Source organism: Medicago truncatula, chromosome 7, assembly GCF_003473485.1.
Source record: "Medicago truncatula cultivar Jemalong A17 chromosome 7, MtrunA17r5.0-ANR, whole genome shotgun sequence".
NCBI classification, from domain to species: domain Eukaryota; kingdom Viridiplantae; phylum Streptophyta; class Magnoliopsida; order Fabales; family Fabaceae; genus Medicago; species Medicago truncatula.
Genome location: NC_053048.1, coordinates 37,170,253 through 37,194,421, shown reverse-complemented (window position 1 = coordinate 37,194,421; position 24,169 = coordinate 37,170,253). Strand labels below are relative to the sequence as shown.

Genomic DNA, 24,169 nt, shown 5'->3' with positions numbered 1-24,169 from the left:
CAAAACCATTAGATGTACTTAATGGTTTCCAACAGGTTAAAAAAACTAAGGACCTAGAGTCATTGCCATCATTCAGTTTTGGACTGACACAATTGGAGGAGGAGGAAATAAATGGTTTATGTGAGTTGTACTCCAAAACCATTAGATGTACTTAATGGTTTCAAGCAGTTGTACTCCAAAATCATTAGATGTACTTAATGGTTTCCAACAGTTTCCCAACCATAAATCCCTCTAACATCACAAAGATTTCGAATCCAGTAACAACTTCAGCTCTGAAACCGTGAACACAAACAGCGACGAAACAGTAACATATAGCAATCAGTACAGCGCCACTAGATCGAAGAAGAAGAAGAAGAAAACGCGAGGGAAGAAGAGGAGCGAACCGACTCAACAGCAAGTGAAGCAAAGAAAATTTCGTTTATGTTTTAATCTTTAATTTGATAGCGCAACAATTGATGCTTGTTACACAAGCAACAGAAGCAGTTTTATGATTCTAGGGTTTATGTGAATTTGTGATTTGTGAATTAGAGAGAATTGAAAGAAGAAAGAAGTTATGATGAAATTGTTATTGATTCTCTTCAGCATGCACTTCAAGTTGAACTTGTTCAACTTGATCATCATCTTCAATTATCGTGGGAATTGTGTGACTGGAACTCTTCTATTTCTTGGTCCAATCTCATGCTTCATTTTCACAGATTTTTACATCTCTACTAATCACTATAGAGTGATTTAGAGGATGATACAATCTGTATGCACCTGTTTCATGATAGCCAACCAGTATCATAGGCTCACTCTTGTTCCCCAACTTTCTTCTCTTTGCATCAGGGATATGCATATAGCACAATGAACCAAAAACTCTCAAGTGTTTTGCTGACTGCTTGCATCCTAACCAAATTTCTTCAGGAATTTGATTAAGTTACTTAGTGGGGCATCTGTTTAAGATGTATGCTGCAGTTCTTACTGCTTCTCTCCAAAATGTATTAGGCATCTTATTCATCTTTAGCATACTTTTGGTCATGTCGAGCATGCTTCTATTCCTTCTTTCAGCCAAACCATTATGTTGTGGAGTATAATGAGCAGTGACTTCCTGCACAATGCCACTGTCTTCACAAAACTTCTTAAACACCTTTGAGGTATACTCACCACCACCATCAGTTCTTAAAATCTTAATGGATTTACCACTTTGTTTTTCCACTAAGATTTTAAACTTCTGAAACATATCAAATGCTTCACTTTTGGCCTTAATCAAATATAACCAGAGTTTTCTGCTAAACTCATCTACTCCTTCTCGTTGTGTTTTTGCGCGATCCGAGTTCGAATTTGGCTTTAAAAAGAAAATGGATGTTGAAAAATGGCTTTAGTTTTTAAAAAAGGTGAGTTTGGTTCTCCGGCACGGCGCCGTCGCCGCCTCTGGCCGGCGACCACCGCGCGGAATCATCATGTATGGCCGGAAGAGATGAAGACTCGTCTGAGTTCTTCGTTTTCTTTTCTAGAATGTTGAAAATTGTAGAGAGAGGGGGAGCTTTATGTTTTAGTGAGATAAATGTTTGAAGCAAATGAAGTTTGATTTGGTGTAGTTTGAGAAGCCTAGGATTATTACACGTGTACACTAGATCTGATGGTTGTGAAATGTTTATGCACGGTGCATAAGGATTTCCTTATGCACCATAACTTTTGCCAATTTGGTTCTATCTTATGACAATGTAGGAGGGTTATTAATTAGAATCAAAACTACACCTATATATGATTACAACGACTTATTGAAGGATTGAATGCTTTCAACACGAGGTTTTCGACATGCACTTGTAAGAAACCTAATACCAATACCACACCATGTTAATTTGTAAAATTTAGTTAGTTAAAGATTGAGATTGTAAAATTTATCCAAAACAAATTGATTCCGTTAAAAGTGTCTTTATTTATTTGAATATTACTTCTCAGTAGGTTTTCGACAAAGGATAATTTGATTGATCGTGGCATGATTCATCTGAGTTCTTACTTTGATAATGCGGTTGTGGAAAGGATGAAATATCTAATCACTTCTTCTTTGAATATGATTTTTTTCGGTAGTATGTGAAGAGAAATCTTAAAGTGGCTAGGTGTCCCTAGTGTTTTGTCTATCAATGCTCAGATTCACGCGTTCCAATTTTGCAGTGGTTACTTGCTTAGTAAAGAGGTATGGCGTTGGTTACATGCAACTTGAGTGCCGGTTATTGAATTATATGAAAAGAAATAAATAACAGGGTGTTCGATCAGAAGGAGATGACAATTGCATTTTTTCTTGATAATGTTAACATTCTTGTTTGGTGGTGGTTGATGGTTAAGAAAATATATTTCTTGTTTGTGAAATTATGTGGGTCAAATATCTGCTGTTTTTTCACTTGTTTATCTTGGCCCACTATTTAGACAAAACACGATTTCATATTTTTATACTGATGAAATCTTAGAATACGACGAGAGGGAAATGACTGAAATCAATGTTGAAATAGATTTGAAAACAGAAGAAACTAAATAAGAACAAAACGACTCCATCGAAGACGACCTTAATTTTTATCTTTTTTCTGAAAAAAGATAAGACTTTTACTTTAAACACCATTAAACAAGATAATAATCTTTTCGCATTAGAAAAACCTTTTGTAATTACTCTTTTCGATTATCGTGAATATGCCATTGCGATATATAAAAAACGATCACTTTGAAAGTATTTACAATTTACGCACTAAATAGATCATCACGATGAAAGAGAGAGTTGACATCACTCCTCCGCGTAAACTCCTCATCAACTGAACTCAAATCTCATTGACCGCATTAGGTCACAATGATAGAACAATCAATTATTTGACTACAAGTAATAACATTTTCTCCATACTAATAAAAGATGTTGGTCGGTTAATAAAGATTGATTCAATCGGTAAGTAGCTAATTCATCCATTCTTCTTCTTCCGCTCAAACCACGATGAGTCCGGAGTTCAATTTAATTAAAAAAAAAAAAAAAACTCGCCGGTCTAAAAAACACTACCACAAGGGTAGGTGGGCATTAGATTAATAATTAGTACAATTTAACATAAGGATTGATGAATGAAAGAAAATGGCACAATCCTCAATCGTCGCGACTCTGAGCCGGCACTTTAAAAGGAACATTATACCCGCACTCTTCGCTCACTCCTCTTTCAGATCTCGTTCTTCTTCTCTTTCCTTCCGCCGCAAAGCCCCTCTCTCTGCTTCTCTGTCAACCATGGGTGAAACTCCAGTCGCTGCTGTTGATGCTGGCATGGACGCCGTCCAACGCCGTCTCATGTTTGATGACGAGTTCGTTTCTTTATCCTTCTCTATCTCTTTTATTTACCCTCTATGTGTTTGTGTAATTGCTCTCATTTATTTTTAATTGTTGTTTTATTTATTCAAAGCGTGTGGATTAACATGTAGTGGAACAAATTGAACTCTTGGGGTTTTTCTGTTTTTTGTCTTAGTTCATTGGCGTTGGACTTTAATTGGATTTGTGATGCTTGATTTATTTTGTTCTTTGTTTTGCTTAATTGGATTTGTGATGCTTGATTTATATGCGCAAGTATAACTAAATTACAAAAGTGTAATTATAACTTACATTTCAGATTAAATGTGTGTCCGGCACTGGCAACGTGTCGGTATCCAATGATTACATCCATTTACTTCAATTTCGTTAAATTAATATTAATGATGTCATATATGGTGTCCATGTATGTGTCGGTGTTTCGTAGTTTGGGTGTACGCCTTACACTACACTGGCGCTAGTTCCACCTTTTATTGAAATTGATGTGAGTTATTGAAAAAAGATAAATCTTTTGGGAACACAAAATTTGACATCTGACACTGTATAGATATATGGTTTTGGTAGGGTTTAAAATTTTTTAATCATTATTTTCTCTCACATCGGAAGGAAAAAAAAAAAAAACTTGATCGAGAGATTATTTTGTGCGATGTTGAATTTTGTGTGTCCAAATAACACAACTCACGGGAAAAAATAGAGGAGCATAAATTCGTACAAAATTTTGATATGCATGGTGTGAGTGTGGGTTCAATTAGATTAATTAGCTACTGCTTTTTGGTAATTTTTGTATGTATGTCGTTCATTAGCTTGAATTGTTTCACGAAGAATTGCTATTTAGAAGATTTGAATTTTCAATTTGTTTATTTAAAGTTTTGGCTCCATTGACCTTTTTCCAATTTTCCTTTACTTTTGTAGTTTAGAACATAGATCTAGAAATTTTGGTTTTTTACTATCTCATAAGTCTATGTATTAGGAAATGACTTTTCTTTTTCGAGGTTAATTTGTAATTTTCTAGTGATAATGCTCAGCAAACGTAAGCTTGTTCAATAACTGCCGGAGAAAGTATGTAATTATGTATTCATCGTTTTTTGATTAAAATACATTGGGATCTCAATCTAAAAAAATTCAAGGGTTGACATTTCTTTCTTGTGAGTTCACAGAGAAGTTTGTATGTTGTTTTTTCCTTCAGTTTTCCAGATCTGTTTATATTAGATATCTTAAATTCAAATTTTACTAATGTATCACTGTTTCTTTGATTTTGAACTTTTGCAGATGCATTTTAGTGGACGAGAATGATCGTGCTGTTGGTCATGAATCCAAATACAATTGTAAGTGGATCTTCCATTTTTGAAATCTTAATTAGTTTGTAATTGCAAGGATTCACATTGTTTGTTGGTATTTTTTTGTGGGTACTTTGATACCTTGTAATTCATACAGTGTTAAAAGTATAAACTTCTTTGATTTATTGTGTCTGTATATGTTGGTGTTATGATATAGATGAGGTGTATTGATTTAGGGTTTTTAAATGACAAATGTATGTCATGACCATGCCTATGTACACAGTATTCAGATAATGCATTTTACATGTTTGCAAAGTTATCGTCAATTTTCCATTTACAAATTTTGATGATAAGAGTTATTAAATTAATAATTTATTATCTTCTAGAATTCATCACTGATTTTAATGCAAATAAGCTGCTACTCAGGCATAAAAGAATTGCAACTTCTAAATTTTGTTTGTCATATATTAATAGTAGCTTTTGATCAAATTGTTGTGTGGGAATCTAAAATTAAAAAGCAAATTTCCGATGCGTATGTGGATTTTGACTTCCTGAAGTAAAAATACTGCTCTTGGGACATAGGCCGGTTTATTCATATTTTGATCTTCAACAATTTTATAGGCCACTTGTGGGAAAAGATTGAATCTGAAAATTTGCTGCACAGAGCTTTCAGTGTATTCCTGTTTAACTCGAAGTATGAGTTGCTTCTTCAGGTATGCTTTTTATTTATAATATTTTGTATAATATATTTATCCTTGTGTGCCAAATTTCTTGGTTTTAATAGTTTTCGTGTAGCCGACCCTACTTAGTGGGATAAAGCTTGGTTGTTGTGATAGTTTTCATGTGTATCTTTATTTCATATTATTGTTATAGTGTTTTTTAGACACTGATTAGAGAGTTTTTAGTTTTACATCTGCATTCAAATCACTAGGTGGGCTATAGACCAAGTTTTAATATTGAAAGGGGAAACTGCTATTTTTTTTTGGGTCTTGATAACAAGTGGCATTTGTTAAGGATAAAAAAATGGAAACAATTGCTAACTTTCATGTAGAAAAAGTTTCTTTTTGATGTTTCAATGTGTTACCCTTTCTGAATGACTGTTTGGCGAAATAAATCTCTATGATGATTGATGACGCATGCATGTTTTCATGTCGTAGACTCTTTCTTATATGTCTGTTTATTGAGTGAGATTTTTTGTTCTTTGTGGTGAAGCAACGCTCTTCAACAAAGGTGACATTCCCTCTTGTGTGGACTAACACCTGCTGTAGCCATCCACTGTACCGAGAATCTGAGCTTATTGAAGAGAATGCCCTTGGTATAAACTGTTTACCTTTTATAATATATATATATATATATATATATATATATATATATATATATATATGTATGTATATGTATATGTATATGTGTGTGTGTGTGTGTGGAAAAGATTACGATGTACTTTGTTGTTGTAGCTTTTTGTTATTTATTTTTACTCCTTGTGTTACCAGGAGTAAGAAATGCAGCTCAGAGGAAGCTGTTGGATGAGCTCGGTATTCTTGCTCAAGATGTACCAGTTGACCAGTTCACCCCATTGGGTCGCATACTTTATAAGGCACCTTCTGATGGCAAATGGGGAGAGCATGAAGGTAAGCTAATTTAATATATTCCAAGTTTTACTGCAAGCTGATTTTTGCTGTTTTAAGTATCCAACTAGGATTGGTGCACGATAATTTAGGTTATCCAAGCATATAATTCTGAACATGCACCACTAATAGCTCCTCCAATCGACTTTTCTTTTTTGCAATGTTTTTATTCCAGCGGTATACATGCGTAATCTATGCTGCTGCTAATTCTAACAGGATAAGTTTTTGAGTTTATGGTTGTGGAAGGGACGTTTAGCTTTGACTTATCTTTTTCCCCTCTTTGATTGCAGTGGATTATTTGCTGTTCATTGTCCGGGATGTTAACGTTAATCCAAATCCTGATGAAGTGGCTGATATCAAATATGTCAACCGTGATCAGTTGAAGGAGCTGCTGAGGAAATCTGATGCAGGTGAGGAAGGTTTGAAGCTGTCCCCCTGGTTCAGACTAATTGTTGACAATTTCTTATTTAAATGGTGGGATCATCTTGAGCAAGGGACCCTTAAGGAGGTCATTGACATGAAGACAATTCACAAGTTGACATAAAACCAGAGATCTTGCAGCGAACTATTAAGGGTTGATATTTTTCATACAAATAAAGAAAATAGACCCGTTTAAGGAAAGTTTTTGAAGTAGTATCCCGTATAATATCATTGGTCGTTTCTGTTATTTGATAGTATACCCAGAACAGTAATGCCTGGGTGTATCTTAAAATTGGCAGAAAGTTTTGTTGTTGATTGAATTAGGATTTTGGGATGCGTGCGAATGTTCAATAAGGTTAAAGTTGTTATGAATAGGATGCTCGTGACTTGAATCTTTTTTACTTATAATAATAATGGTGTTAGGAATATTGTGTTGAATCTTAAGTTTATTATCCTGGTGGCGTTGATCTGTCTGATGGTGGAATTTTGTTTACTTCGTCTTTTTAGTTTAAAAAGAGTACCACCTCCATCTCTAAAATATAGGGTCCTGTTAACTTAATTATAGGAATTAAGAATGTTATTTATTTAAGTATATGTTCTGTGATCACATGTGGAGTCTAACCAGAAAAAGTGCCGGTCTTAACAAATTACCATCAAACCAATTCCAAACGCTCATCCCAACACCTCTTTTGACACCCATAAATCTTTCCACCATGCCAACGCTTTAAGCCTCCCCTCCTTCTCAAGACACCCACCGAGCCACCAACACCTTAAACAATAAACTTCCTTGATTCCCATCCATTCTTCAACGCCATTTTTCTAGCAAAGAAATGTTAAACTTCATCATCCTGTAAACCTGTCAAATCTTCATTCTCCTGATCAAGTCACACCTGATTCAATTTTACCTGGTGAACTTTTCTACACTCTCACTTCCCTCATAAAAATCATTTAAAAAGAAATTAATTGACCATCTAACGAATGATTCCCGCTCTTCAACCGGCACACTTTTTCTTAACCCGCATACTTTTATTGACCATCCAACGAATGGTGATAATTTGAACTCATATGCAATTGCACACATATAACCTCATGGTGGCATTTCACATGGGAAAGGTGAATCTTTCCCACCATGAGAAAGGTGATATCTACCATTAGATTAAATAGGTGCACCAATTTTATTGTGGTCTATCTACATCATATATTTTTTCCCTTTATCTTTAACCTTAGTATCATGAACTCATGAGACCTATCTTCAACCTCACTACTGAAAATCAGAAATTAACCAAGATCATGAACTCATGAGACTTACAAGATTTGATTCAACCCATTCATTGATTCTTCTTCACTGTCCAGCATCAAAAATCCCTTTCTTATCAAATTTTCAATTCCCAAACACAACAAACAATGCCTTAATTTGCAGAAGAACCACTTATATCCATCTCCAAACCAGATTGATTCTATATGTTACCAATTCAATATCCTAAAATCTGGAAAAATCGACAAAATCATATATGTTTGGAATTAAACCTTAAATAATTCTATTCAACATGTAATGTCATCATGTGTTAAAACTTAAAAATCTTTCATTTTTTTGACTCCATTGATTTGGAGAATAAATAAATGTAACTTTTGTTTGTGATTTGAGCCCCTTATTTTGCAATAAAAAAAGTTCATTAAATGATAAAGCTTCAGTAACCCAATGCTTAGTATCAATCAAATTTCTCAAAAAACCCAAAACGTGAATAGCAAAAGACTTCTGAAGCTTCCATAAAAAAGGTTGAAGCTTATTGGATTTATTTATGAAAATGGGTCGAAGATGAATGGATTTAAAAAATGGGTTAAAACTAGTTTGATTTAGAACAATGACCAAGATTATATGTTTAAGATTCTAAAACTTTTGGGTTTAAGAAGATAATGAAAGTGTATATTCTATTTTTTTTTAAGAGTATGATGATGTGAGCCTTGACTTGACTTGAGTTTGGTGTTGGCGAAATGAAGAGATGGGTTGAAGACAAAGTGTACAAAGAGATATGATGTGAGCATACTACAATAAGATCAGTGTGCCTGATTAATCTAGCCGTAAGAATCAATTGTCCCATGGTGGGAAAGTTTTATGCTTTACCATGTGAAATGCCATTGGCGCTTAATATATTGAATGTATAACATAGTCATAATAATTATTTAATGTTTCAAAAATTTAAAATAGTCATCGACTGTTAATTTTGTTAGTTAAAATTGTTTATAATGTTAAAATACTCTGTTAACTCTATCATATCAGTCGCTCAATATATTTATTTATTGTTATATCAGTTTTTTTTTGTTTGAGAAATTGTTATATCAGTTCTTATATGAAAAGAATTGTTATGATGATTATTTTGACTAACACAATGCATGATCAAAAACTATTTTGAAAATTTGATAAATAGAACCTATTGTAATTATTCATTACACAATAATAAATTTGAAATAAAATAATTTAATAAAAAAATAAAGGGTTAAATATGTTTTTGGTCCCTATAAATATGTCAACTTTTCGTTTTGGTCCATATAAATATGTCAACTTTTCGTTTTAGTCCCTCTAAAATTTTCCTTCAACTTTTAGTCCTTATAAAATTTTCAATCTTCACTTTGGTTCCTCTTTCAAAGTAAACTCATATGTAGAATTCATATTATTTAATAAAATTTTCCAGAAAAATTCAAAATATTATAAGAATCACTTCAAAAAAAATTCATAATTTTTTAACACAACATGAATTTAATATGAATTTTTATATTTTTTATGGTTAAAAATTCATATTTAATTTGTGTTATGTTAAAAAAATCTAATTTTTTTTAGGAATTTCTTTTAGAATATTTTACACGGCATAATTTCATTAAAAAAATAAAAAAATTAAATTAAAAATAGGAACCAAAAGTAGTGATTGAAAATTTTATAGAAACTAAAAGTTAAAGAAAAATTTTAGAGGAACTAAAACGAAAAGTTGACATATTTATAGGGATCAAAAATATATTTAACCCAAAAATGAATAGTTAGTTTTCTTTTTTTTCTTCTCTTCAAGTGGGAGGTAGACATTTGTGCTGTTGAATGTTGATAACGTGACTCTCTCTCTCTCTCTACTTTAAGACAGTGTCAAAATCTGGTCGGAGTATCAACTTCGCAATCAAACTCAACGTGACACTTTCTTCCATTTTCATTCAAATTTGCAGATCCATTTTCTCATCCATCGGTATTTATATCTCTTGTACAAATCATTTCATAGATCTCGATAGCTTGATTTTCGATTTTACAATTTATAATTACTTGATTTTCTTTTGTTCTTATTTTCCTTTTCTTCTATATATTATTCACTCACCATGACGTTAATTCTATTATATTTCATATGAATTTATCATACCATATACTTTTGATTCCTGCTTTTCCTATATGCAAATGTAAGCTAGTTTGTATATATCATATATACATACATACATGTGTAATTAAGTTTTTCCAATCAAATTGATTTGAGTTTATAATTCTTTGCTTATGAAAATGTTTCTTAAATTAGAGATCAAACGTTATGATTTGCATGCTTTCATATCAATTATATGTTTGATTAATTGATTTCAATTTCTAATATAAACAGTAATACAAACCAGGTGTGCTTTGTCATAAATACAATTTCTACAAAGTATATAGTTGTGTATGAAATTGAAACAATTGAAATCAAACAAAAATGAGAAATTTGAGATACAAAAGTTAGTTTCTATTTGTATAAGAAGCTATTGTATTGCAGGATTCTTTTAGTATATTTTTCCTATGGGTTTCTGGATTTCTTTTCTTTTATCTAAATTCGATCATAATCTTCAATTTCGTTTGTGAATCTGAAAGTGTTTTTAATGTGTGTTGTTGCAGGTTCCTTGAAGTAAAATGGCCTTGGTTACCACTGCCGAAGTGTGTGATGCGAACCCTCAATTAATTTTGAGCGGGGAGCTCCGTGCCCTTCAGCCAATTTTTCAGATTTATGGTCGAAGACAGGTCTTTTCCGGACCTATAGTTACCTTGAAGGTGTTTGAAGACAATGTCCTGGTTCGGGAGTTTCTTGAAGAGAAAGGCAATGGAAGAGTGCTTGTTGTGGATGGGGGTGCCAGTTTGCGCTGTGCAATATTGGGAGGTAATCCTGTGGTGCAAGCACAGAACAATGGATGGGCAGGTATCATTGTGAATGGATGTATAAGAGATGTGGATGAGATCAATGGTTGTGATATTGGGGTGAGAGCTCTTGGTTCTCATCCCATGAAAGCCAATAAGAAAGGTATGGGAGAAAAGCATGTTCCCATAACTATTGCTGGGACAAGGATCGGTGATGGGGAATGGCTTTATGCAGACACCGATGGAATTCTGATCTCTCGAACAGAGCTTTCTGTTTGATTTCAATTCATGTGTAAGGCCTATATATTTATTATTGGCAGGCAAGACATATCATGGTGTAGTACTTTCTGTTTTTGTGTTCTTGACCCTAGTTTCCTAGCTTCCACAAAATTGTAACACTATCAGTCTCCATGATAATGAAAGTAGTTTGGATTGTTTGTCCATTTTACACCAACTTTATCTCTGTTTTGAATTGCTGTCATGAGAACATTTTTTTTTGTTTCACTCTCCGCGATTGTGTTAATGGTTGCATCTGTTACTATGTTCAGAGAGATCCAAATGCAAAATATATACATGCCCATATTTTAATAAACGATGGTATTGTATTTTGTTTGCCGTAGAATGATGTTGCAGTTTAGAAACCAAATGAAGGAAAGATCGGTATCAGTGCGTTATAAATTTGGTATGGGGCATCTCTCCTTTGTCTCTTATTTCCACATAGCAGCATCCTAAGGATTTCTGATGGAACATTTTTAGATCTATCTTTCTAGTTGACAAGCCACTGGGAGTGAGTTAGAGATGAGCCGTTTGCTTCATTACCATACGGTAACAAAACCTTGTGCATGAATTTTTACCACATGAATTTGTATTTGTTACAAGTTATAACTCGTTTTGTTTTTTGCTGATACATAAAAATTATACTCCTACTCCTTTGTAAAGTCTATCTTCCTGAGATGCGAAATTATCTTATCTTATATATATTACTAAAAAGTTGCAGTAGGGGGGATTTGGCCTTGGGGTAATGAATGAGGCAACGTGATTCTGCCTCTAAGTTTAACTACTTTTGGACATGGAATAGGAAAGGTATCAAAGATGATGCTATGCATTGTGTTCTATGCATATTAAATATCTGTCCCATTGCGACCATTACGATTTACAGGGTAGAAAGTGAGTCACACTAAATATTTTTTATTCCAAACTCATTACTTTTGAAGGGCAGCCATTGTTGTCGGTCGTGCAGCTGTAAAATTCCTAAACATCTCTCGTGCCTGATTCTCATACTGTACTATTTTTACTTTTTTTTTTTTGAATGGCACACTATACTATTTTTATATACATGTGGGACAAGTGATCAATTGATCAGTCTCTTTTCAAGTTATCCATAAGAAATGAGGCGTCACAATCATACTGAAGGTAGTAAAAAAAACTAATTGTGTGCTGAGAGTGACTTGGATCAATTTTTTATTCAAACGGACATTCATCTCGTGCCATCACACTCTCTGTGTCATCATCACAGCTATTGGTTTCAATTCTCAAGCAATTTCTTCTTAAAAAAAATAAAATCTCAAGCAATGTGAAACTTTTTTGTACTGTCAAACTGCATGGCTTAGGCACCACTTTTCTATAGTACTGTCCTTGTATGAGCTCTTAGGTTTTGTTCTTAGTTAAAACGGCACCCTAATGAGCTGAGAAAAGTGAATGTTTTATTAACTAATTTTAGCCTCTGAGACTTTTTTTGGTGAACCAAAATACAAGATATTTGATGAAATGCCTGACAAGCTTGCAGTTTGGAACTCCATCGCTGAAGTTTGCTGTGATGAAAATTCACGCAAGATGTGACGAATGGAGTTCTTGATAAGGATTCACTTTGTTGGGCATGATTATAGTTAATGAGTTGGTTAATATGTCAAGGGACTCTCTTTTAAGCTGATGACAATGATTAGTGTGTGTTAGGATTTGGCGACAATTTTGGTGTGGTTTGTGGTTCAAATTTATAACTGTTTTCTTCAAACTATTGTGATTGATCTCTCTGCCTGAAATGCCAGAAGAGAAGAGCTTTTAATCATATGCAGGAAATTGACAAAAACAATAATCTGATGGAGTACTATAATTTCAGAATATGTTTGTTTTTGATTAAGTTGGTGCAAAAAATTGACCATGAAGCAGATAATCCTATCATTCATCTTGCAGCTTCATTAGATAGGTATATAATCGTGTGAATCAATTTTTTTTTGTTGATGAAGGGCTTTTAGTCTTTTACCAAAAAAAAAGGCCAAAACTCAACATTGAAGCCCAGAGAAAAAGCCAACTTTGCTGTACCCAGTATATAATATACAATAAACTAAAATAGAAAAACCATGCAAGTATATCAATATGTTTCTTTCTCATGCAAATTGCCAATTTGCCACGGCATCTTGGTCTTGTTCTCATGCAAAAGACACGTGTTGTGTTCTGCCACAGCATGCAACAACATTGCATCTGTCTCATGCCTCTTATTAATTTTTATTAATTTCTCCCTCTAAAGTCTAAACTGCAGTTTTAGCTATCTTATCTATGAAACTTAACTATCCATCTCCATGGGGGAAAACCAAAAAGACTCATTTGTTTTGCCTACACCAGCAGACTTACTCTACAACAGCATGGCCTCTGTCTTTTCCCCTTTCTACTCACTTCTGACAGTGACATCTGAGTCCTACCATCATGATGGGCAAACCAAAGACAATGCTCCTTCACAAATAGCTTATGGTAGCATAGTATTGCTTAAGAAACTGGGTCTTTGTTTTCTGAGTGCTGCATATGTGTGTATGATTCTGTTCTTTGTTCTGATTCTGGCTTCTGTGGTTGGTGTTGGGTTGGTTCGGTTTTGGGTGGAGGAACCTGTCATTGTTAATGAAAGTTTGTATTTTGATTACACTGATGCTCATCCTACAGCTGTATTTTCATTTAATGGTGGAGTTAGTGCTGCTTGGGGTTATATTAAGAAAAAGCATATACGTGTTCCAGTTGGTCACACATTTTCTGTTTCTTTGTCCCTCTTGATGCCTGAATCTGACTTCAATAGGGAGCTTGGTGTGTTTCAGGTATGCGTTTTTGTCTCTCAGATTTCATTGAATTACACATGTGAGTTGTGATATGGTTTTTGAATGAATTTGTCCTTTTTAGTGCCAATATAATGAGGGGAGAATGCAATTTTGTGTAAAATGCCAACAACCATCAGGGAAGATGTTCTTGTTATAATAAATTTCCTTTTTTTAGGGAGTTATCTTTAGACATGCAGGGAGATACATATGTTTTAGATTCCTTGGACATGCTTGATTTCATGCAATTTATTACATAATTATTGTTTGTCATTAATTCGTAGGTCCTGAATGCTGATAATTATCCTAGCTCAGCCCTACTGAGTCCTTAGTAATGTGTCAAGGGAACTATCTTATGATTCTGTTAATAATAACTATGCCATTAACTTCCATTTTCTTTATTAGTGTGTCAACCTTCTTAATGTGTGTTTGGTTATGCGGTTACAAAAATTGATTTTGAAGCAAAGGTGAGTTGAATACATAAAAGTGAGTTGAACTAATTGAAGTTAAAATTTGGAGCTTTTGCCTCTAGAATTGATGAATCAATTGGATATGATTATTTTAAAGTCTTGTTTCAAATTGTGTAACAAGGAGAATATAGAAGGTAAAAAGAAACAAAAACAAATATGTGATCAATGATTACAATACAACAAACATGGATAAACTTGACCCAGCTTCTTTTTCCTTAAGAGTTAATAAGATTTGTTTTACAGTTGACAGCAGAGCTCCTATCAGTAAATGGAAACGTGATAGCAAAATCAAGCCACCCATGCATGTTAAGGTTTCGAAGCTCACCGATTCGACTTGCAAGGACAGTTATGATGGGTGTGCCATTGGTGCTAGGAATCTCAGCCGAGACTCAGAAAATCAATGTAGAAATATTGAGGCACAAGGAACAAAATCAAAGAACAAATGCTATAAGAGTAACCCTGCATCCAAGAGCAGGAACTTCATCTCTTCCACAACTATATGAAGCTGAAATTGTTATAAACTCCCATTTACCTTGGGCTAAAGAGTTAATTCGAAATTGGAAGTGGACTTTCTATGTTTGGGTGTCATTATATGTGTACATCGTGCTACTTATGCTTCTCTTATATTGTTACAGGCCACTCATCTTTCTTGTCACACAAGAAACTTTTAGTGAGCAAAGGGTGAGGGAAGTGATAAGTGAAGAACATAAAGACTTACAAGTTGGAGATTTATCAGGAGATGAGAGTGAAGTTTCTGAGTTGTTGAGGAAATGGAGACTTAGCAGAAGCAAGAGAAAGACGATCCTGACACATGGTAGTGTTGGTGTGCCAGAAGCAATTGGCGAGGCTTCTAGTATTAGCATGACGACTACTAGAGAAGATGTAACCAGTCTTGCTGTTGAAGATGATGTTGAGGACTCTGAATCAGTGTGCATAGGTTAAAGGGTATATTTTAGTTGCTTTGAAAATGGTTGATAAATTGCTTTTGGAGTATACTTTTTTAATTGTATAATAATATGATCAATGGTCAATTAGAAGTTTGTGTCTAAGCTGTTCCTGTATCTATGTTAAGTAAAGTTAACATCTCACACGTTGATTTAAGAGATTTTCGATCATATTTTAATTAAGTTGTGATATTTTTTTTTTTGTTATTTATTGTCTTTTTGTTGTTAAAGTGTGGGTAATAGGCATGGGTACATACTCTTGACTGCGTATTGTATCACCAACGTCCCTCTTGGAAACCTTATGGATAGTTTTAGCTATTTTTTGGGTGGGAGGCACAAACCTTGTTTTGGGAATATAAGTTAAACACATTTTTTTTATGAGAGGGAAAGTAAAAACACGAGAAAAACTAAGCAACTTGTTGCCTAGAATCAACAAGGAAAATGAGATCCAACATTGTAGGAGGGAAATTCCACAATTTCATGATGTCCGACATTTTTTCATCAAACTTGGCCAACTAAAATGTCATCAAACTTGGCCAACTATTTAGTACACTAAGTTGTCTTCTCTTAAAGTATGATTCATCGGAACCAATCAAGGAAGAGAGATAAACTTTCTAATGATGGAAATTAAAGTTGCACGAGGGTGTATGAAATAAATTTGTTTTCAAAAAATTTAATTATGATTTTCGAAGATTTAATTTTTGTAATTTTCAAATTTAATTATGATTTTCCGAAACTTTGAAGAATTTTCGATTTCACCTTCAGGTAAGGTTTTACATTTTTTTCGAAATAAAAAAATTTTAAAAAAATATGGAAATTAATTTTTGAAAATTACAAAAATTAAATCTTCGAAAATCATAATTAAATTTTTTGAAAACAAGTTTATTTATATTTTTTAAAATTTTGGAAAATTAATTTCCAAAATTAAGTTTTTTTTTAAATGTTTATTTTAATTTCGAAATATATTTTTTGTTTTTAAAAAATAGTTTTAAAATAATAAAATTACAAAATCTAGTGATGAGGGAGTATGGTAAGGATGTGTTCTTGGTTTGATCTAATGGTTAAAAACTAACTTTCCCATGGTGGGAAAAATTAGCCTTTCCCATACTAAACTTCACCTAGAATTTATTCTTTTGATCGTTAGTGATAGTATCTAGGCCTGGGGTGCTCCTTCACGTCCAATGAGAACAATGTGATAGCTTGGCGAAGAAGTCATGACAGGACCTTCTATTACATTACAGGTCGACTTATGAGGAGTTTTTTCCCCATACCTTGAAAAAATTATTATTTACCAAGCTAGCATTGTTTTTTCTTCAAGTACAAAAAGACCATGGTGTTTGAAGTGACACATAATGATAGTGAGAAATCGCATTCAGGTATAACATTAGACATAATTTAATTTATGTAGTTGATCCCACTTAATACGATAATGTTTGAGTGGTATTTTTTGTATTTTAATTTTTAATTCATTTTGTTATTGTTCTACTGGCCAATATATTTTCAAATAAACACACGTGAGGAATGAGAGGGTCATGTTAACCAGTGTCCTGGGGCACTAGTTAAGGAAGTCAAAAGAAAAAATTGTAAGTCAAAAAAGACACTTTTTAAATTTTTAATGAATTGATTAAATAACTTTTAATGAAAAAATTACTATATTTGCTTCCTTAACTTGTGCCCCTTGGGCACCGGTTTAACTAGTGCTCCGGAACACCGGTTAACATTTCCCATATTTTAATTAATAACTACTTAAACCTTTTAATTTTTTTCTTCACATAGATAAATTTAACTTTTGTTTCAGTTTATAAAATATATTTACAAATTGTTTCATCTCATAACACTTTTTAATGTTCCTAGATATTTTTCTTTTCGGGTTATGCTAACTAATGTTCTTCGAGCACTTATTAAGCATTTAAAAGAGCAAATAATGTATAAGTTTTATGTGTAAAAAGTTCATTTTAAAAGTTTCAAATGTATTCCTTAAAAAAAATAAAATTCAATGTATTGGATACACAATTATCAAATAAAGTTTATTTTTTAGTATTTTTAACAAATGTTTTTACTATCTTAATGGAAGAATCTCTTCATTCCAAGAGCTGGAGAACCCATGAGATACCTCATTGGATACTTATTGAATATGAGATCTCATTTAAACACCTCAAATTTAGGTGGGACCCATTATATTTTCCATTAAAATAATCATTGCAATGTATGTGTGTTTATTAATAGGATCAATTTAAAACTTGGGCCTTGTTAACGAGTGTCCCGATGTACTCTTTAAGGATTTCAAAAGAAGAAACTATTTTATGATAAAGTCAAATATTTCGATTCCCGATGCATTGATTATACATATTTTCGTGATAAATTACTATTTAAAGGCCTTAACCAGTGCCCCGGTTAACATTTCCCTTAAAACTTTTGTTAGAGATGCTTAATTAAACCGATTGAATGCTTATTAAGTATTGCTATTAATTATTTTTAAATAAATGATATGCACATGTAAGATTCATTTAAATACTAAAAAATGATTGTCTCTATTGTAGATTCGGCACTTGTTAACATTCTCTTTTCTTTATTTTAAAAAAAAAAAGTTCTCTTTTCTTAATATACTTTTAGCTTATAAGAAATATGTATATTAAAAAAAATATGTACAGTATTTTTGGTCAACAAATTTTTCTGTAAAGTCCATGTATTTATTATATTTTAACTATTGAGATAATTAAGCTTATTAAAAAAAACACTTTACAGAATAAGGTATATAAAAAAAACTTATTCCAAAAAGTGTTTTTGACTAAATTAATGATTTACCTTATCAGTAGTCATATATTTTTTCTTTGGGTCAAATATTTTATTTACTTTTAACACATAGAAATCTTTAAAAAAAAAATACATAGAAAGTATTACATATGGTAAGTTGTATATATTTTATTTACTTTTAAAAATTATTCAATTATAATTTTACAGTAAATTGAATGTTGCCTTATTAAAAAGGTGAGAAGAATCTGACCAAAAAAAAGGTGAGAAGAATCTACCCAGAAAAAACTTAGAACAAAATGCTGAATATTAAAAGTTATCAATATAGATGAAATTCAATTATTTTTTTGACAAAAGATAGAATTCAATTATATTTTTTGGAGAAAAGTTAGCTGTCAAATCATATTTGATGATTTATTTATTTTACAAAGTATTGTTTTCATTTCACATTTTTTTAGAGGTTGTTATGATTTGTAAAAAATTGAGAGACTAAATGGTTAAATTTCCTTTAAATAAGGATAAGGTTGTTTTGAAAGAGAGATAACGCCTTTTTTTTCCTTTTCTTTTAGTGAAATTAATTAAACCGAAATTTGCTTAGTCTCTCCTCATATAGAACACCACGTACACATGCATATTAAACCACCACAGCAACAAGTGAAACAAAATTTTGATTGGTGTTATGAAAAACACCATCTAAACCGTACATATTAAACCATCACGTGTAAATATAATTTACTTGTGTGGTTGAAATTATTATTATTTTTCTTAATTTATAGTCTTTATTTAATACGTGCGAAATGACTATATTTATGTATGTTTTGAGGTGCCATGTTGTGTGTGTTGTATGGAGTGAAATAGAGATTTACATTGCAGAATAAGCTTCAAATTTCCAGTTTCATTGGTTTCAGCTCCACTCCTATGGAGCTTTGGAGCTGAACCTCACCATCAACATTGACATAACAACGTCAAAATTCTCTGTTTTTCTTAGTTGAGTTTCACTGTAACAACCACCCACACAAAAAATGGAACAAGATAACAACAACATCAAAAATAACATCAACAACAAAAACAACTTAAACAAAAGTGGGGGTGATGAAATCAACAATTTTTCTGATGCAAAAGATAGAAAGTTTGTCGATTTTTCACCAAAAAGAAGCATAGCTGAGAGAAGGGGTTTCAATAAAATAAACGCAGGGCTTATAAGTTTCGGTGCAACAACCCCTTTGGTTTCTCCTGCAACTCGATCACCATGTCTCACAATACCACCTGGGATTAGTCCCACCGCATTGCTTGAATCCCCCATCATGCTTCCTAATTCTCAGGTATCACTATGATCACAAATCTCATTTTCATATTTTCAACATTAGACTAGTGAATTAATCATAATTTTCGTCATTGAAATTGTATATGTTGGTTAATTTAATAGCTCCAGTTTCCAAAATTGTAAATTAGTTTTTGAAGTTGAAGGTTGTCAATTGGTGCATTCTCTATGTCATTTAACAATATATGCAGAGTTGACTCGTTGTTTTGGTCACGTTGAGCTGTGATATTTGTTTCTAAAAATTCCATTGATCTCATTTTGCTATCTAAATTTATCCGAGTTGATTTGAGTAAACTGATTGACAATCTTCAATTTTAGTGACTATTTTGTCATTTCGTAATAATAGATATTAAATTGTTTCACTCTTATAATTTTGATGATCGAACAATTTTTTTTTTTTTTTTTTTCTCTTTTCAATACTTGATTTTTATATGTATAGTGGTTGGCTAATTTAGTTACTCAAATTTATCAAATTGCAATTATGTTCTGGGGTTGAAGATCATCGATCAAGTAATTCCCCAATATATGTCGAGTTAGTATGTTGTTTAGCTCATGTAGTGTTGTAATATATGCCGACTACATTCATTGAAAAACATTAATCTTAGTGACAGAATTGTTATTGTATAATTATTGAGACCAAATTGCCCCATTTTTGAGGATCAAAAACTAAATTTACTCATTTCAATGGTTGTTTTTTTTTGTGTTTCAGGCCATGCCATCTCCCACCACCGGGAGTTTCGCCATGCTTCCACCTCTCACTTATAAAGGATCAATGCTCACTTCTGTCAAACATGAACAAGAGAACGTGGATGTGCCTACCGCCTCCGATTTTGCTGCCTCTTTCAATTTCAAGCATCAAGCTAACTTGGATGCTGATTCTTTATCTCCATATTTTGCTTCTCTAAATCAGGTGCCTTTTGTATTTTAATTGTTATTAAACAAAAAAAAAAGAACTGTATTGTGTTTTTTACTTTTTATCATATGGAACTGTATTGTGTTCAAATTCCAATATGTTATGGTACTATGACATCACTATAGCTGTTATTTGACAATCCTTTGTACTAAATAGTATATGGAACAACAATAACATTTTTTTTTTCTTCGTCAAATTCCGCTATGCTATAGCGGCACTATAGCCACTAGTTGAAAACACACTAAATATGTTTGCTTCCACAACCTGGAACCCCAGACTCACACGTTTGCATTACCACATATTAGTTATTTTTGGCTTCTAAAGCCTAAAATTGATTCCAACCCCCAAATCAATTCTTCCCAAAAGCTTACATTTCTAGCTTTTTCGGTGACATGAAATCAAGTCTCGTATTTTTTAAAAGTAGCTAACACACACAATCAAAAGCTTGATCCAAACAAGTCACTTTTTTTTAGTGAATATATCCAAATACAAACCATTTTATATTCAACTACTTCTAACATAAATCAATTCAATTTTTGTCACCACAAAACCAAACACAATTTGTGAAGAATAGGGAGTACACTTTTGTGACTGTGTCAGTTAAGTGTTTTAGACGTAGTTGATAGGTGGTAAGCTTTATAGGCATAGTTTTTGAACAATAGACCTAGCCAGCCATAAACTTGAAACAATGGTGGTATTTTGGTTAACTCAGCCTATAAGCTATATTTTTATCATACACTGTCCAAGATATGAAAGCTTTCTAACTAAGTGGTATTTTGGTTACCTTGAATTCACCAGGTTTCTAATAATCGCCACATGATGAATGGAGGAGGACATAGAGACGGCCAAATGCTTGTTCAAGGTCAACAACTGTTAGATTTTTCATTCCCACAAGGTTTTTCAAGTGAATATTTAGCTAGAAATAGTGGAGTCCATTTCTACAATGATGTGAAAATGGTAGATGACGTGATTGTCAATACCAATAATGTTGACATACCCATATCTCGTTCCGAAGAAGCTAGCGATGAAAGCACTCTGCCTGAAAATTCTATCCACAGCGAGGATATCGGACAACATCATGTCTTAGAAGCAGAACAGAAAGAGATGTCTCATGCAGCAGGAGCAAAGACCTCAGAGGATGGTTATAATTGGAGAAAATATGGCCAAAAACAAGTAAAAGGTAGTGAATATCCGAGAAGCTACTACAAATGTACTCATTCTAATTGTCAGGTCAAGAAAAAGGTGGAAAGATCACACGATGGCCACATAACAGAAATTATTTACAAGGGTAATCATAACCATGCAAAACCACATTCAAGTCGCCGAGGATCAGTACCTTCTAGTGATGAGATATCAGAAAATGCTGAAGCCAATGAAACATGTGATAGAGTTGATGCTGATTCGGTATGGGGAAACATTCAGTCATGGGGGAAAGATGCAAAACACAATCCGGAACGGAAGCCTGATGGTCAAGAAAGGACATCCCCGCCTTCTGGTGTGACCGAGCTTTCAGATCCTATGAAGAGAGCTAGATCTCAAGGTATGTTTGAATCGGACAACGCTCCGGAGCATTCTTCAGCACTTGGTAATCATGATGGTGATAAAGATGGAGCCACTCAAGCAGTCCTATCACCTGAAAACAATCCTGAAGATGCCGATTCAGAATCGAAAAGAAGGTACTGTACTTTATCTGCTACTGTCTTCATGCTGGCATTGGCAATACAAATAGAGAGACAGTCTATGTATGTTGTTGGTTTAATTTTCTGTTGCAGGAAGAAGGAGAGCTACCCGGTTGAAACAATGGTGCCTCCGAGGGCTGTTCGTGAGCCACGAGTGGTAGTCCAAATTGAGAGTGACATCGACATACTTGATGATGGTTATCGCTGGCGAAAGTATGGACAGAAGGTTGTCAAAGGGAATCCAAACCCAAGGTAGTCATACTGCTTTTTCTTTATGCATCTGCAGGCCTGTTTAGAAGGAAATACTGTTAATGTAGCGAAATTTGAACAAGTGGCTATTGTTTGTGATATTCTAATTAGTACAAAATGTTTTCAAATTGTGTCTATAGTGGCATTATAGCACTGCTGGCTGCTGCATAGCAGAAATTGAACAAACTTCCGTTTCTTGGAACCAGTGATTGACAACATTGAAAGCAATGCTTATAATTGTATCAAGATATTACGATATATAGTATTCATGCATTTTTAACTTGAGACTATAAGCCAGTAGGCATATAACATTTTCTTGTCCATCTCTTCTAGGAGCTACTACAAATGCACAAGTGCTGGATGTACTGTAAGGAAACATGTGGAAAGGGCTTCACACAATCTAAAGTATGTTCTTACAACTTATGAGGGAAAACATAACCACGAGGTTCCCGCTGCTAGAAATAACAATCATATAAGCTCAAGTGATGTTGGTTTATCTTCTACTTGTGCTAATGTCATACCTGGGAGTGCCGTTATCCCAAAATCTGAAACTCATCAAACTCTTCCATCTCATTTCGATAGAAAACCTGAATTTAGCAATGATTTCCTGAGATCAAGTTTGATGGGAAATTTCAGTAATGATATGAAGTTTGGACCTTCCTCCATATCTCAAATGAATTACTCTTCCTTGAATAATATCATACCTTATGGCGCCTATGGAACGAGCCCTGACCATGTTGCTGTGCCTCAAACAGGACCTATTGCTTCAATGTTCCCTGAATTTCAAATGCCGCTACCGCTGAATCTTCCCTCGTCTGGAAATTATGCTCTAGCTGGAATTAATTTTAACTATGCAAGACCTATGAGTTCTATTCAGTCTTATCTTTCAGGACAGCAGTTGAGGGATATGGATACAGGATTCTTAAGGCCTAAACAGGAGGTGAAGGAAGAATCTTCATATGCTGCATGTGCACCTTCTCTTGATCATGCAAGTACCTCACACACTCCACCATATGCTGCATGTGCACCCTCTCTTGATCATGCAAGTACCTCACACACTCCACCATCACCATCACAATCCATCTATCAATGTGTCATGCAAAATTTCCCTTCATAATCTCATTTTTATAGCTATTAGCAACAACAGGTTTTGGTTTTCTTAGTTTTGGAAGGTCTTTAGCCAATCATTATCATTTTAAATTTTCTAGATACTCATTGAAACACACTAGTGTCTTTATACAATTTCCATACCAATATTTTGGTAGGTTAATCTTGTTTGTCATGTCATTGTTGCTATTTCAAATAACTTGTAACTAGTTATTGGTAGGTGATTTTGTTACTTGAAAAGTATCTATATTATCGGACAAAATGAAAGATGGTACCTATTTTTACCGGTTTGCGTCAATATGACGAATTAAAATAACGGTGCCTCTTGTAAACATATATTTTTATTAAAATGGTAGATTAAAAATATATCAAAACATTACCAATCCCTAACTCACACACAAAATTATCGTCAATTCCTACAACTATACTGATGGAAAAATTTAGGTAAGTACCGTATTAAGTAATAAAGTAGTAAGTTAATCGTCTCCACATGATTTTTGTTCAATTTGGTAATTAGCAGAATTTTTTTGAAAAACAAATTTTGTTGGTTGAAAAAGATTTCAATTATCCTACCCAATCCGAGATAAGATTTTGTTTGATTTAGAAGTGTAACGGCGATTAGAGAATTCTTGAATCCCCCTCCATCTTTGTTGGATTAATTCTAAGTACCTATTAATTAAGACCTAAAGATTATATAAACAATGGTTTATTCATAGGAATAATATATAACTCAATTACGAAAGTCATGGACATATCATTTGACATCAACTTCTCGCGTGCATCCTAAATTGTCATCTAAAGGAATTACAATTCATAGAGATGTCTAACCCTCATACCCTAAAGGTACCTAATAAATTAAAGACTTTTGAGCAAAAGTCATATGTAAAAATTTGGTTA

The 24,169-nt window shown here is 33.3% G+C and overlaps 4 protein-coding genes across 5 annotated transcripts; all 4 read left to right on the top strand.

Moving 5' to 3' along the window:
* The first annotated feature begins 3,040 nt into the window (after positions 1–3,040).
* LOC11415814 (isopentenyl-diphosphate Delta-isomerase I) lies at positions 3,041–7,084 on the top strand. The gene is made up of 6 exons (XM_003624130.4): positions 3,041–3,309; positions 4,580–4,635; positions 5,209–5,300; positions 5,800–5,902; positions 6,078–6,215; positions 6,503–7,084. Exons 1-6 carry the CDS (start codon positions 3,089–3,091, stop codon positions 6,754–6,756), a joined length of 864 nt encoding a protein of 287 aa, XP_003624178.1. The 5' UTR covers positions 3,041–3,088; the 3' UTR covers positions 6,757–7,084.
* A 2,587-nt stretch (positions 7,085–9,671) lies between these two features.
* Positions 9,672–11,265, top strand: LOC11410288 (putative 4-hydroxy-4-methyl-2-oxoglutarate aldolase 2). Of its 2 annotated transcripts, none has more exons than XM_024771500.1 (2): positions 9,672–9,859; positions 10,525–11,265. In XM_024771500.1, the coding sequence occupies exon 2, from the start codon at positions 10,540–10,542 to the stop codon at positions 11,038–11,040; it is 501 nt and encodes a 166-aa protein (XP_024627268.1). In that variant the 5' UTR covers positions 9,672–9,859; positions 10,525–10,539; the 3' UTR covers positions 11,041–11,265. The 2 variants fall into 2 exon arrangements, with proteins under 2 accessions (XP_024627268.1, XP_003624176.1); XM_003624128.4 differs by having other exon boundaries at positions 9,695–9,874.
* Positions 11,266–13,183: 1,918 nt separating this feature from the next.
* LOC11410287 (seipin-1) lies at positions 13,184–15,444 on the top strand. Its single transcript, XM_003624127.4, has 2 exons — positions 13,184–13,841; positions 14,552–15,444. The coding sequence occupies exons 1-2, from the start codon at positions 13,338–13,340 to the stop codon at positions 15,248–15,250; spliced, it is 1,203 nt and encodes a 400-aa protein (XP_003624175.1). The 5' UTR covers positions 13,184–13,337; the 3' UTR covers positions 15,251–15,444.
* Positions 15,445–19,831: 4,387 nt separating this feature from the next.
* On the top strand, positions 19,832–23,538 carry LOC11408261 (probable WRKY transcription factor 33). The gene is made up of 4 exons (XM_039827380.1): positions 19,832–20,234; positions 21,036–21,913; positions 22,010–22,168; positions 22,499–23,538. Exons 1-4 carry the CDS (start codon positions 20,037–20,039, stop codon positions 23,280–23,282), a joined length of 2,019 nt encoding a protein of 672 aa, XP_039683314.1. The 5' UTR covers positions 19,832–20,036; the 3' UTR covers positions 23,283–23,538.
* Positions 23,539–24,169: the final 631 nt, after the last annotated feature.

What these genes read in the sequence shown, in the direction of transcription:
- LOC11410288 (XM_024771500.1), top strand. Translation starts at nt 10,540, where the DNA reads ATGGCCTTGGTTACCACTGCCGAAGTGTGTGATGCGAACCCTCAATTA.
- LOC11410287 (XM_003624127.4), top strand. Translation starts at nt 13,338, where the DNA reads ATGGGGGAAAACCAAAAAGACTCATTTGTTTTGCCTACACCAGCAGAC. An exon ending in GGGAGCTTGGTGTGTTTCAG is followed by an intron (nt 13,842 to 14,551) that starts GTATGCGTTTTT and finishes TTTGTTTTACAG; the next exon opens with TTGACAGCAGAGCTCCTATC.
- LOC11415814 (XM_003624130.4), top strand. Translation starts at nt 3,089, where the DNA reads ATGGCACAATCCTCAATCGTCGCGACTCTGAGCCGGCACTTTAAAAGG. An exon ending in CGTCTCATGTTTGATGACGA is followed by an intron (nt 3,310 to 4,579) that starts GTTCGTTTCTTT and finishes GAACTTTTGCAG; the next exon opens with ATGCATTTTAGTGGACGAGA. An exon ending in TCATGAATCCAAATACAATT is followed by an intron (nt 4,636 to 5,208) that starts GTAAGTGGATCT and finishes ACAATTTTATAG; the next exon opens with GCCACTTGTGGGAAAAGATT.
- LOC11408261 (XM_039827380.1), top strand. Translation starts at nt 20,037, where the DNA reads ATGCCATCTCCCACCACCGGGAGTTTCGCCATGCTTCCACCTCTCACT. An exon ending in GATTCAGAATCGAAAAGAAG is followed by an intron (nt 21,914 to 22,009) that starts GTACTGTACTTT and finishes TTTCTGTTGCAG; the next exon opens with GAAGAAGGAGAGCTACCCGG. An exon ending in AAAGGGAATCCAAACCCAAG is followed by an intron (nt 22,169 to 22,498) that starts GTAGTCATACTG and finishes CATCTCTTCTAG; the next exon opens with GAGCTACTACAAATGCACAA.